Below are 14,167 nucleotides of genomic sequence, written 5' to 3' on the forward strand. Positions count from 1 at the left end.
ACTGTGATTCGTCCTGCTGAATCGTCTTGTAAAACTCCGATACAATACCAGCCAACGAATCGTCCACCCGTACGATACAGTTAGTGTACGAAACGCCAACCAGGTTCACGTTCATATCGACGCTGCTGCGCACAAATCCGAGACACGTTCGATCCACTGTTTCCGGCTGCCGATCGAGAATCATCAACACACCCAGCTCCTCTTCGATCGTGTTGCTTACGTACTGATCTTTTGAGGTAAGGACATCGGTATGGAAGTTAAAGATAACTTGGGAGCTGTTCAGCCGTGCCTCTGTCAGCTGGTTGATGGCGTAGTCCTGAATTTCTCGGTAGCGCGGTTGCAGCTCCTTCAGCGCGCTCATCACTTCGAGCGAAGGTTCTCGCTGGGCTAGGGCCAATCCAAACAACGGAACTAGCAAAACAAACACTGCCTTTACCGACATTTTGAACTGAAGTGAATTTGTGCGCAAGGAAACTGATAAAGCGTTATGGTGAGCGTTCGATGATGTCTACTTGGATTATAATGCGTTCATCATCGTTCTACAGTTCATTTTATAGTCAAATATCGGACATCTCAGTTGGCCTATCGTGCATTATTCAATTCCCATGGAATTGAATTTCTTTGTGCAATATTCAATCAATGCAATCAGTTGTATTCAGATGCAACGACTTATCAGGATGACAGAGTTATCAATTCATCAGACGCAGATCGGACAGGTGGGCTTGGTTTCTGGGTCAATTTGTACTTCCGTATCGCTCCTTGCTGTCATGTGGGATTTGCAATTTGACACGTGCAATCTTAAGGAAGGTCTAGTTGATTCACACGCTCCGGCTTCAGTTCAATAACACCCCCACCATCTTTGTGTGTGTCAGTTGCAATTAGCTCAGATCTCCCTTCTGGATTGTTTTGAAATCATGTACGATTGCAAGGATATTGGAACGTAAGTGCAGTGGGAGGTCCCATGCAATGGTGGTGGCTTTACTCTAACACCGCGGCAAGTGTCGCGATAAGCGATAAGGTAGCCAAGCCAATTGTGTAAATCACCGGAACTAGGCTGGCCGTCGTCGTGATTCACAATCGGAGGGATCTTGAAGTCTGTACCGTTCTCGGTCGTGGTGAGATTTGCGGTTTGATAGCAGATCTAAGTGAGGGAGGTTGAGCTTATCAGTCAGACTAAACCGCGTAGTCGAGGTTCCAGGAAATTCCAGGAAAATGTTTTTTTCTTATTCATGCTATAATTACAAAACCATATCAAACAATTTATATATTTAAATTGCTCTTTGGCATATAATCAAATGTCGCTTTGTACTTAAGAAAAAAAAAAAGTAACAAGATAAGAAAGCTTACTATGCACACTTATTCCAGCACCAGGTTTTACATGGTTTGTAGAGGACATGTTGCAGAATAAAGCCAAAACAAAGCTGGCTTTCATCTGAGCTCGTACTTGCATTCCACAAGGTCTGAATCCTGCTACGTCCTCTTCTGCACCGTGGATAGTTTGACGGTGTCGCAGACTTTTGAATTCTGGGTCATTGTAAATTACTTCGTCTTCTGTACTTCTCAGCATGTACCGTTTGTGTGCTGACCAGCTCCGCCATCCGTGAAACGTGGAACCGGAGCCCCACAAAGCCCCAACGACTGATGCCAAAGTATCGCAGCAACGATGAGCGCGGAGAGCCCGACAAGCACATTGCTGTGAAATTGGGAAAGTTTGCACCATGAACCGAAATTCTTGCACGGCAAAAAGAGGCCGGAAAAACACGTAGAAATAAACAAGGCAGAAGGAAGGAAAATCTAAGTACAAAAAACTGACCCAAACCCGACACACCAGTACCCGCAGTGGTGTTATTTGAGGTGCTTCTTCTTCGAGTTTGTTTGAGCAGCTTGAGTCAACTTTCAGTTACAGCCGGAGAAAATTGTCTGGATGAGTGAGGGGTATCATGAAGCAAAGTTGTGGTTTGCGGTGGTGATGTTGAGTCGTTGGGATGATTGTTTTTCTAGTTTACGTTTGTTTGTTAGGGGCGTAGTGTATGAATCCAACATTGAGGATGAGCGTTGAAGCTCGAGATAATTGATAAAAACAAATGTCTATGCGAATTTATTTTCAATCAGTTGGGAAATGTAGATTTTTGAGAAAAAAATAAGTGTTTTTTTAACGTAAATGTTTTTTATACGATATATCCTAGATATGCTATCAATACATATAGCTTTGAGCAACATTTTAGTTATGAAACGTAATAGTTTTGGCATACAGAACAGAACAACATATCAACATCTATCACGAAGACAATCAGAATCAAGAACATGACACGTCGAATAAGAAGCCGTACGTTCTAGGATTCCTACGCTTCGCAGACACACGCATCAGGTTCGACTCTACAGCCACTTCAAACTGCACATGCGGCAACTGAACAACGTACAGCACTCGGCTGCACTATAACTTTTTCCGCAACAATCGATTGAGCAAATACGATAAAACATATCGTAAACTCTTGACTGTGATATGATTGTTTCGTAGTGCCGGGATTCCACGAATCGCTCTACGATTGCGCGCTACTTTCGGCACTGAATGGCAACAAATCTTATTACTCCGTAGCCCGGAACGACGGCTTGTAACGTGAGCCCACTCTACATTCTACTTATACCGGTTAGAGAGAGTCATTTATAGATTAGAATTAAAAAGCACCGATTGAACAGACATACAAGATTAAGGTGGCAGTAAAGTGGCGCTCTCTGATTTAGTACATCCCCGTTTTCAATTGGATGAAGAGTGTTTGTTAATAGGAAGATGACATCTCTCGTGCCGGTCAAACACTGGCATAAAGGTGTCTAAAGCAATCTATTGATAGGCAGTGATCTAATCTGACCGAGTTAGATTCGATGCGATCGGTTATCGTGATATGTGACACTTTCGCGTGTCGACACCTTGCTATCGATTTTCTGACCATATGCTCTCGCCCAGACCCGATGGAGCATCAATCATGCTCCACTTAACTTCTAATTATGCAAAAGTGCAATTCCTTTTTTTCCTACGTCACCCTTATCGCCTAACTATAGCAATTCGATAACGGAGTTATCTTCTCGATCCGAGGGAAAACTTCTTCCCGTGTCTGCAAAACCTTACGGCATTTCGACGATTTCGGGGCGTGTGACAGTTGATTAGAATTCCACGTCAGTGTGTGGCAAAGGAAAGGTAGGAAGGCAATGAGGCTTGCGTACACTAGCACGGTGGCCATCGCGCGTGGACAGTACTCGAAGGGCTACTATGCGCCAAACGCACGCGATAGTAGAGGATGATGAAGTACTTGAAAACTAATTCCAAGTTGGTATAAAAACTTCGAAGCTTTCTGAACTCGACCAACAGTACCAGCCAGACAGGAGGTGTAATAGCAACTCGTTACGCTAGCGATCGACCACAAGGCATCACTACACAAATTTCAGAATGAAAGCCTTCACCTTTACGGTTGCCTTATTCATGGGCGTTCTCAGTGTAAGTTTTTCTTCATTCCATTTCTGAACGAACTCGATACAAATCGTTAAACGTTTTTTTGCTCCTCGGTACAGGTTTCGTTAGCACAACGTGAAACATCTCTTAGAGTCATCGATGCGCTACGCGACCTCCATCCTGCTTACAAGCAGCTGCGCGATGTCGTCGTCCAGGCAGTGGCCGGAGCGAAACTGAACAGCTCAGAAGTGATCTTCAAGTTCAACATAGACATTGCATCGCGCAAAGAATCGTTCATGCAAACCGCCATCAAGACAGAAGCGAACGTATTACGGCAGGTGAACGGACAGAGCATCAACATCGATACCAGTTGTCTCGGGTTTTTGCGCCAAAGCATCGACGTGAACATGAATCTTGCGGGTGTGTCCTTCACCAACTGCCTGAACAACGTTGATGCTTCGCTTGCATCAGAAATCACGCGCGTGTACGCTGAGCTACAAGTGAACGAAACATCATTCGTGAATCTGAGCGTGTACGATGTGTTCCGTGGGCAGAACGTGTTCGTAAACCCGCAAACCATTGTCGATCGGTTGGTGGAGAAGCTGTCCTCGCTGCAGCAGGCTCCGACCGAATTGACCGAGGAGCTGACCCTTCTGGTTGAAGCGTTCGAGGGTCGGCTGGGTGAGGTTCGGGCGGCTTACACCAGTTGCCTGACGATGAACGACCAGCTGCTACAGACCACACTTGGCACGGTGCTTACGCAACTGCAACAAATCTGTCTCGGATCGTTACTGCCGGCTGCTTCTACCTCGGAACCAACGGAGGAAACTGAGCAAACGGAACAAACAGACCAAACCGAGCAAACGGAAGCAACAGAAGAGACAGAATCTACCGAACCGGCATCGGAACCAGCGCCTGAGATTCCAACCGAAACGGAAGTGCCTCCCACTGAAGTGGCTGAACCGGAACCACCTACTCCAGGTGTAGTTTATAGAAATGCATTGTAAGGGGAACAAATGTTCATCGAAATTTACCAATAATAGTAAAGAATTGTGTTGTTTAGTCTAAATACTTTCTTTGATTTTTATTACCCAAACAACCATAACACCCTTCGATCTGCCTTCAAAACCATTAGAAGTTTGGTTCTCGTTGACTTTTTGAGAATCGAATCGAATCTCTGATAGGATGAGATTAGAATATCCTAGAGATCCTTAAGCCATTCCATCATTTAAATATACATAGGTTTGTAAGCTCTTCTTCGATTGTTTTTGTTGAGAATTCGCTAAGAGATTTGAGATTGAGATTATCAATGCTAAAGTGGAGCAGTAGTAATACACTTGACATACTCTATCAATAAGTATGCCAAGACTGTAACATTGTACGTAGCGAAACGTCTTTTAACGATACGCAACGATACAGCACGTGGCAAGTGCTTTCGCAACAATAAAAAAGGTTTTAATTGTGTGATTTTTGAAGCTGCTGAACGAAAACAGCAAACATTGTAGACTAATCAATCATAATAAAGGTTTAACTGACATCTATAAATTTTCAATGGGCCGGTCTGGTGGTACAGTCGTCAACTCGTACGACTTAACAACATGCCCGTCATGGGTTCAAGTCCCGAATAGACCGTGTCCCCATACGTAGGACTGACTATCCTGCTATGGTAACAATAAGTAACTGAAAGCCAAGCTCACTTCACTAGTGGGTACAGGGAGGCCTTCACGGACAGCGGTTGTTGTGCCAAAGAAGAAGAAAAATAAAAGTTAAATATTGCGCTTAAAACTATTGTTTACTATTGATGTATGTTTTTGTAGTATAAAAAAGAAGCGTGTGTTAACATAAGTTTCGTATGACATCATGCATTCCGACTAAAAGTGCATCGTAATGATATGCGCTCGATTTAAAAATAAATATGACCTCTACTTGCAACAACCTCAACCGTGCATCACGCCACACCATGATTGATTCATTTAATTCGATGATTGAACGTTGTCTTCCGCTTTATCGATCAACTTTGCATACTTGTTTGGTGTTTTGTTGGTCATAGCAAGCGATGATTTGGGTTACACCACTCGGAAATTGCTTGTGCAGTTGGGAAAAATACCCTTCTTCAAGTACGCAATAAAATTCCTTAACTTTTTCCGAAACTTCCTTTTCAATTATCGTTATTTCTTCGAGTTCTATAACCGTGCAGCTTATCGCTAATTCTACCTCACGATACCATCAGCTTGCCTCAGAGATAAGGGGAGCTGTTGATCACTTGAACTTGACTTTTGAGATAATAAAAACCAAGCAGCCCCGCGTCACGGCTATATAAAACAACTGAACGCAGCCCCCTGTTGGTTCATTCACTTATTGCCACTGGAAGAAGGCAGACCAGCTGAAACAAACATTCGGCTGAGGGTGTAAAACTGCAAGACAAAATGAAGGGACTGCTTCTGCTAGCAGCCTTGTTGTCGGTAGCCATATCGGTGAGTAGAACCACTTCACTTCTAAAACAGCTGATGAAATGTGAGGTCTGTTCCCTCTTCTTATCGTAGGCCACCGTTGCTGATCGGGCAGAGACGCTCAATCTCTTCAACCAGTTAAAGCGCGTGAAGAAGGGTCGCATGCTTGGTGCTGATGAGGACTTTGTATCGCTCGTCCAGTCACAGCTATTGCTGGCCGAAGAAGAGTACGTCCGCTCGTCCATAAATGGGGAGTCGTCGATTCTGCAGGAGCTGTCCACCGCGGAAGCACAGGCAAGTGGCCCGAACTGTGTAGACTTTATCCGCCAGAAGACGGCACTGATGCTGAATCTAGCTGGTGTATCGTATGCGTCCTGCCTGAGCCGTGTCGATGATGCGTTGTTTGAAAAGCTGTACGATGCAACGAATGGTGTTGTATCGCGCGAACAGTACGATCAGGCCAACATGCTTAACGCTTTCCGGGGTGAGAACATCTTTGTGGACATGGACCGTATTCGGGGCAAGCTGCAGGAGCGAATGCGTGCCACGTTCAAGCTGCCGACGTTGACTGCGGAATCGTTGCAGGAAATTCGCAGTGAGCTGGGTGAGGTGAAAGAACAGTTTGCAGAGTGCATGAAGGTGGCACGGGCCACACTGGATACTTCGCTCGAAGGCACTTCGAAGCAGTACAAGCATGTGTGTGCGAAAAAGCTGGAGTAAGGTGTGAAGTTTTTTTTTACTTTTATCACTGCTTGGTTCTTCGAATGTAATAAATTATTCTAAAAATCCAGCCACAAGGATTAACTGGAATGTATGTGTAGTGAAGTTTGGTGTATCATACAAAATGACAAATATTGCGAATAAATAAAATGATAAATTTGATATGACAAAAATATCTAAAATGTATCTAAGCGAATATGGATATATTCATGTACTTCGTGAAATTCATATTTTCACCCACGATAAGCTCGATAATTAAAGCGTGTTATCACACTTTACTGTATTCAAAAACCTCATTTATACCTCTTTAAAATGCGTTGAGAATGATAGATATATAACAGTATGTTTTTGGGGGGTCGTTATCTAAGACACTGAAACACGGCAACAACAAAAATGAAATATGACAAATATACATTAATGAAATACTTCCGGCTAAATGCTTCTGAATGGTTTGTTATACGCACCATCTCATGTGTTTTTTCCACAAATGATCACGCGACTCAAACAAAACAAAACCAGAAAATTTCAGAAAGAAGATGAATGCTTCCGTACGAATTTACTTCCCCTCTTTTGTAGCAGCTCATACTGTGACTAAAATAAACAGTAAACACAGTTAAATACGCCCAAATATTAATCTTATGTACACACAGACCCTCGTTTTCTATTCGTGTGTGTTGAGCCCGTATAAAAGATCATCTCTTATCCAGTCTGCTCATTTAGTGTGTTATTCATACTGTGCCTAAAGTTAAACCATGAAGAGCATCATCGTGCTACTGGCCATTGCTGGTATCGCTGCCGCCGGTCGCCCGGACACGGAAAAGGTCATCCAGACGTTTAAGGAGATCGCTCCATTGTACAAACCTTCTATACAGAAAGCGCAAATCTTCATCAATGCGATCAAAGCCAACGCGACCAACCAGCTGGCTGAGCTTCATCTAACCATTATCGGCAAAAAGGAGCAATACGTACAGCAGGTAATTGGGCGCGAGGAATACATCCTGCAGCAAATTGGAGCGCAACGTAAAGCAGACCAGGTGTGTATGGGCTTCGTCCGTACGAGTAGTGAGATGACCGTCAACCTAGCCGGTGTGTCATTTACCAACTGCATCAATGCTGCGGATGATGCGATCAAAACCAAGCTGGAAGAGTACTACTCATATCTGGGCGATTACGAACAGCAATTGTCGCTGCTACGCCTCCTAGACGTGTTCCGGGGCGAGAATGTGTTCCACAGCCCACAGCCAATCCTTGCGCGTTTGAACGAGAAAATGGAAGCACTGCGTAATAGTAGCAGCCTGATCACGGACGTCGAGGTGCAGTTCATGATCGACCAGGTGACCCAGGATATGGTGGGAATCCAGGATGCTTACGGCATATGTATGGAAAATGCATACGCTTTGCTGGGTCAGGGATTAAACATGTGTGAGTTGCAGCTGACGATGATATGTGGCGCAGCACTGACATGCGAAATTGGCAAAGGAATGGGTAATTTGTGCACAAGTCAGTAAGCGGATAGCCAGTAGCTAAAGAAGATATAAGTTGATATATATCTTAAGTTATCTTATCGTAATATCTGATTACGAATGAATAAATATCTGCTCATTGTCTGTTGAGTTAAACCAAGTATCGGTTATATTCTATTTTTATTGCGTTAAGTAGTTCGTTTGATGCATGCAATCTGTGAAATATATTCACGAAAAGGGGCTGGCTGTGATATTTGGAGGAAATTTGAATAGGAAAGTGTACACCTTTATCGCTGGTCGGTTTGCAACTGTATATTCGTTTGTCCTTTTTTGTATATAATATTTCATGCAGTTCATAATTCGTGTAGATCGAGCAGTTTCTAACGTCGAGTAGTTTATAACCTAATCTTAGTTTCCTAACGCTTTGTTTTATGCAATTCAAATTTATGTTCGAAAATAATTATTCTAATTCCAACATTCCCGGCCACCAAAGAAGAACTTCTTTAAATTTCATGCAATATATAAATTCAAAAATGATTTCAAAAAAGAATTCAAAAACAGTTCGACTCTTGAACCTGACGCTTATCTCCTATCATACTGCTCGTGTGTGTAGATGTGTGAATGTGTGTTGCGTGTATCTTGTTCTGCCATGAGTGCGAAATGTAAACAATGTCGCGTGGCTTGCAGCTGCGCGTTACTCAGTGCCAGTGGTTTCCTTCTGCTCTAAGTTGCTAATTACGTCCGGATTAGGCAAAACTGCCAGACGATTAGCTGCGCGGACGATTTGCTTCCCTGAAGCAGTGCGCAGTGTAACGACGCGAACAACATCGTCCTTTCCAGGGTGTACTGCAACGATGCGCCCCATCGGCCACGAGGTAGGATGTACATTGTCTTCCTTAATAATCACCAGTGTATTTTCTTTCAGAACCGCTGATTTCCCGTTGCAATATTTGGCTCGAGCTTGTAACTGCTGCAGGTACTCCGGATACCATCGAGCCCAAATGGTTTGCAGATGTTTTTGTACCAACTGGTATTCCCTCAAATAGTTGCTCGGTGTCTCGGTGTAATCGATGATTGGTACCGCTTGCAGATTGCCACCGACGAGGAAGTGTCCCGGTGTCAATGGTTCCAAGTCCGACGGCTCATCGGATAGAGGTGTAATTGGTCGCGAATTCAAACATTGCTCTACCTGGGCAAGTAGGGTAAGCATGCTCTCCTGTGTGATGCTTGTTGTTCCTATTGTTCTGACTATATGCTTTTTAGCTGCCTTCACCGCCGCCTCCCATAAACCTCCAAAATGTGGTGCTCTTGGTGGGATAAACTTCCACTTCATATGATTCATCGCGCACCAATCAAATATAGCAGCTCGATCGTGTTCGTCGCTCTTTAGCATCTTGTAGACGCGATTCAGCTCATGTGCCGCTCCCTTAAAGGTGGTTGCATTGTCGGAATGCAGTTCACTGATTTGACCACGACGTGCAATCAAACGACGAAGTGCATTGATAAATGCTGTTGATGTTAAATCGCCAACCAGTTCGATATGTACCGCTCTTGTTGAAAAACATACAAATATGGCGATGTATGCTTTAATCGGACTTCTGTTGCGTATGGTTTGTTTTATATAGATTGGTCCGCAATAGTCTACTCCGCATACTGAGAATGGTCTTGTTGGTGTGACTCGTGATGTTGGCAAATCGGCGATACTTTGCTTAATAAGTGTGGGTTTGGCCTTAAAACATGCGTGGCAACTGTGGTACACAGACTTGCATAAATTGCGACCGCCAATTATCCAAAAGCTTTGGCGTAGTGTTGTTAAAAGCAGTTGTGGTGCAGCATGCAGCTTACTCAAGTGTATCGAAACAGCTAGTAGTGCGGACAGTGGATGTTTCGATGATAATATTACCGGGTGTTTTTCTGATTCCGACAGATGTGCGTTACTGAGCCGGCCACCAATGCGCAGAATACCTTGCGTATCTATGAAAGGGGAAATCCATTTCAGTTTGGAGTTCTTCGGAATCTCTTTGCCCTTCTGCAGGTGTTGTATCTCCTCGGAAAAGGTGTCTTGTTGCGAAAGATAACACAACTTGAGTTCTGCCGCCTTGAGTTCTTTCTTTCTGGACTTTCTCGTAAAGAAGTGTGGCTAGTCGTGCTGCACATAATTCCAATCGAGCTATGGAATGTGAATTGGATAACGCAACGACCTTTGACTTGGCTGTTAGCAGCTGCACGGTGACTCCTTCCATGCTTTCAGCCCGAATGTAGCAACAAGCACCATATGCTAGTTGTGATGCGTCAGCAAAGATATGAATTTGCAGACTTGTTGCCGTGCATTGCGATATGTACCGTGGGACTGTCAAATTGCGTAGTGAAGATAATGTAGAGTGAAATTTCGACCATTCATGCTGTAAGTGCGATGGTAGCTCGCTGTCCCAGTCATATGCCTTTCCATGAATCTTGAGAGCCCATAGTTGCTGCATGAACATCTTTGCGATGATGATCGTTGGGCCCAGTAGCCCGAGGGGATCAAATATCTTGGCGATATATGACAAAATTAACCTTTTCGTCATGCTGGGTGTTGTAGGTGGTATCTCAATACGAAACCGTAGTGTATCAGTTGCCGGTTCCCAAACGATGCCTAGTGTGGATACTTGTTTCGAGCTCTTCCACTCGTGCGAGAGTTGTACCGCCACATCTTCTGAAGGAACGTTCTTCAATGCTTCGGAGCGGTTCGATGCCCATTTCTTCAGCGTGAAACCAGCTGAATTTAGCATGTCTGAGATTTGCCTTTGTATAACGATTGCTTCGGACAAATCATCGGTACCCGTTAGCAAATCATCTACGTAAAAATCGTTCATGACCGCGTTCATTGCCAAAGGATACTCTTCCTTGTGGTCAAGAGCAATCTGTTTGAGGGTCCTGGTTGCTAAAAATGGAGCAGAGGCTGTGCCGTACGTAACCGTCTGTAGCTCAAAGGTCGATATAGGATCTGCAGGATGTTCTCTGTACCGGATGCGTAGATAGTTACGGTCATGAGGGCTATGTAAAATTTGCCGATACATCTTCTCTACGTCTGCAGTGAGAGCAATGGCACGAGAACGAAACCGAAGGATAATCGATAAAAGATCTTCTTGAACGACTGGTCCCACTAAGAGTTTATCGTTCAATGAGTAACCACTCGAAGTCTTACAGGATGCATCGAACACGACACGCACCTTCGTGGTTGTGCTTGACTCTTTAACGACAGCGTGATGTGGGAGGTAGTAATGCTCTACCGAATCGTTTGCAGGACTGGTAAGCCGCTTCATATGCCCCAAATGCTCATATTCTTTCATAAATTTCACATACTCTTCTTTCATTTTAGCATTGGTGTTCAACCGCCGTTCGATAGAACGCAGTCTGCGATCGGCTATTTCCTTCGACTCTCCTAAAACGATATTAGGGTTGGAGTTAAATGGCAAACTAACGACATACCTTCCACTTGAGTTGCGAACAGTTGTTGCTGCGAAATGCTTCTCGCAAGCATTCTCCTCAACCGATAGCACAGGATCCTCGGCTATGGTTTCACTCTCCCAGAACCGCTGCATGGTCTCCTCCAGTGGGGTGTCGTATGCAGATAGATGGCACAGCCGCGGACCGACTGACGAATGATGAGTGTTGCCGGTGACAACCCAACCAAAGTGGGTTTCGACCAGCCACGGTTTGCCTCTACCGATAGAGCACTTGCGACCGGTGTGGAGCTCCCAGAACGTATCGCCTCCGATGACGATGTCGATTTGCCCCGGACTGTTAAAGGTGCTGTCCGCCAATGCCACGTCCGGCATTTTCCATGAAGAGACGTCCGTTGGTGATGTAGGGATGTTTGCGGATGGCGTGTCCAGAACCAAGAAAGTCATCTCCGTTGCGAAGGGTTGTGTCTTGGACTGAACGGTAGCGACGATGGAACCCTTGATCTGCTGTACTGCATTGCCGATGCCCGATACAGCGACGTTGACCCTTTTGCGACTCGTCAGCAGTTTCCGTGCGAACTCCTCAGCGATGAAATTCGACATGGATCCCGAATCCAACAACGCCCTTGCTTCATGGGTGTTCCCGTAGTCATCCTTGATCTGGATGTTTGCCGTCGCCAGAAACACATTGTCTTCATTCGACTGAGCTGACAATGTTACCGTTGCGGGTGGAGCATAGGGTGGTGAATGATGTAGAAGTGTGTGATGACGCTCACGACACGTGCGACACGAATAATCCGACTTGCACGCTCTAACCTGATGATTGCTGCTCAAACAGTTCCAGCACAGCCGCTTCGATGCGACGACGTCCCGTCGCTGTTGGACCTCCTTGGCGATGAACACTGGACAGTTGCGCAGTGTGTGGTCTTCGGAACACTCCAATGGACACTTTGGCTGTTGGGTGTGCGCAGTCGATGCAGCAGGAGCCGAGCGAGATGTAGCTGCATTCGCGATGAATCTCCGTTGCCCTGGTTGACGAATGAGACCGGCCACCTTGATACCACTAGCTGCTTGATCCTTCACGAAGTTGTTGGTCGATTTCAAGATTTGGATACGATCTTGCACGAAGTCGATCACATCCTTATATTTGTCCGTCGTGAAGTGCACGGAATGTTTCTCCCAAGCCAACAATGTCTCTCGATCCAACTTCATCAGTAGCATGTTTGAGAGGGGTGTGTCCCACGAGTCAACCGGTTCGTTCAGCTTTTTCAACCCGTTGACGAAGCGGGTGAATTCATCCACCAGGTGCGTGAGCTTGTCAACGCACACCAATTGCACTCCCGGAAGGTAGTGCAATTTGCGATAGTATTCGCGAATCAAAAGACGAGAATTGTCGTACCGTTTAAGAAGCGCCGCCCAGGTAACCGAATAGTTGTCCGCCGTTAAAGGTGTATGCTCGAAGGGTACCGCCGCGTCCCCCTTCAACGATGACAGTAAGTATTGTAGCTTCGCGATAGATGGAAGCTCGGCTGAAGCGTCGATCATTGCGATGAAGCGATCTCGGAAAGAAAGCCATTTTGTGTGATCTCCGTCAAATGTTGGAAGTTCGATTTTGGGCAAACGTAAATTTGGCGCGTGGGGTCGACCGAATGCAAGCGTTGAGGAAGCCAAGCCCGTTGTATCGTTGAGCGAACCTTCTTCCTTTGGCTGTCTTTCCCGTAGAAATGATTTTAGCTTGCGACAGCGTTCTTCAATGTCGATCCGTTCCATTATGCTGGCTTCGACCGCTTCGTCTTTATCTTCAAGCTCTTCCAGTTTCGAAACTGCGGTGAAAAACTCTTCCTTATGTTTCGCCAGATCTTCTAACACCTCCGGAATCTGCTTGGCATCATCACTCGAATATTTCGCCTGGAACCGTTCCAGCGATTTTATGTTCTCCAGGGCGATCCTCTTTTTCAGTTGCACTGCTTTAATTTTCTTATCCATTGCACAAAGAAAATACTGCGATATCACACGAAAATAACGAACAAAGCGATGGCGCGAAATTCAAAATGATGGCGTGTAACCGACCGTTGCCCTTGATGCGGGGCGATATGCGATGGCGGGAATTGTCACGGAATGACTTGCACACTTGACGACGAATACCGAATTCCACTCTTGATGCAGAATGAAACTTATTTCTTCTCCGTATATCACGATCCGGTTCGAAGGACCAAAAATGTGAAATATATTCACGAAAAGGGGCTGGCTGTGATATTTGGAGGAAATTTGAATAGGAAAGTGTACACCTTTATCGCTGGTCGGTTTGCAACTGTATATTCGTTTGTCCTTTTTTGTATATAATATTTCATGCAGTTCATAATTCGTGTAGATCGAGCAGTTTCTAACGTCGAGTAGTTTATAACCTAATCTTAGTTTCCTAACGCTTTGTTTTATGCAATTCAAATTTATGTTCGAAAATAATTATTCTAATTCCAACACAATCGGAGTGCCAAAAAATTCTTTTCGTACATTACGCTGAAATGATGAGCATACCACTCGCATTTACACAAAAAACTCATAAAATACACCAGTACTAAGGAAAAAATGGAATTGTATATCAATTTTAAAGGATCCCTTTGCAATGAATACATAAAATGCAAC

General features: G+C 44.8%; 4 protein-coding genes across 6 annotated transcripts in view; 3 read left to right on the plus strand and 1 right to left on the minus strand.

The window, feature by feature from the left end:
• Nucleotides 1–14,167, minus strand: part of LOC120960196 (uncharacterized) — a 35,323-nt gene that overhangs the window by 16,691 nt on the left and 4,465 nt on the right. The window lies entirely within an intron of this gene.
• Nucleotides 3,349–4,514, plus strand: LOC120960197 (uncharacterized). Its single transcript, XM_040384225.2, has 2 exons — nucleotides 3,349–3,490; nucleotides 3,565–4,514. The coding sequence occupies exons 1-2, from the start codon at nucleotides 3,443–3,445 to the stop codon at nucleotides 4,450–4,452; spliced, it is 936 nt and encodes a 311-aa protein (XP_040240159.2). The 5' UTR covers nucleotides 3,349–3,442; the 3' UTR covers nucleotides 4,453–4,514.
• On the plus strand, nucleotides 5,785–6,705 carry LOC120960202 (uncharacterized). Its single transcript, XM_040384230.2, has 2 exons — nucleotides 5,785–5,919; nucleotides 5,989–6,705. Exons 1-2 carry the CDS (start codon nucleotides 5,872–5,874, stop codon nucleotides 6,613–6,615), a joined length of 675 nt encoding a protein of 224 aa, XP_040240164.2. The 5' UTR covers nucleotides 5,785–5,871; the 3' UTR covers nucleotides 6,616–6,705.
• LOC120960199 (uncharacterized) lies at nucleotides 7,312–8,238 on the plus strand. Its single transcript, XM_040384228.2, has one exon. The coding sequence runs from the start codon at nucleotides 7,368–7,370 to the stop codon at nucleotides 8,121–8,123; it is 756 nt and encodes a 251-aa protein (XP_040240162.1). The 5' UTR covers nucleotides 7,312–7,367; the 3' UTR covers nucleotides 8,124–8,238.

This window comes from Anopheles coluzzii, chromosome 3 (genome assembly GCF_943734685.1).
Source record: "Anopheles coluzzii chromosome 3, AcolN3, whole genome shotgun sequence".
Classification (NCBI taxonomy): domain Eukaryota; kingdom Metazoa; phylum Arthropoda; class Insecta; order Diptera; family Culicidae; genus Anopheles; species Anopheles coluzzii.

Bases quoted from the DNA above. Each gene is read 5' to 3' on its own strand.
- LOC120960197 (XM_040384225.2), top strand. From the start codon at position 3,443: ATGAAAGCCTTCACCTTTACGGTTGCCTTATTCATGGGCGTTCTCAGT. The intron at 3,491-3,564 runs GTAAGTTTTTCT...TCCTCGGTACAG, and splicing joins TATTCATGGGCGTTCTCAGT to GTTTCGTTAGCACAACGTGA.
- LOC120960199 (XM_040384228.2), top strand. From the start codon at position 7,368: ATGAAGAGCATCATCGTGCTACTGGCCATTGCTGGTATCGCTGCCGCC.
- LOC120960202 (XM_040384230.2), top strand. From the start codon at position 5,872: ATGAAGGGACTGCTTCTGCTAGCAGCCTTGTTGTCGGTAGCCATATCG. The intron at 5,920-5,988 runs GTGAGTAGAACC...TTCTTATCGTAG, and splicing joins TGTTGTCGGTAGCCATATCG to GCCACCGTTGCTGATCGGGC.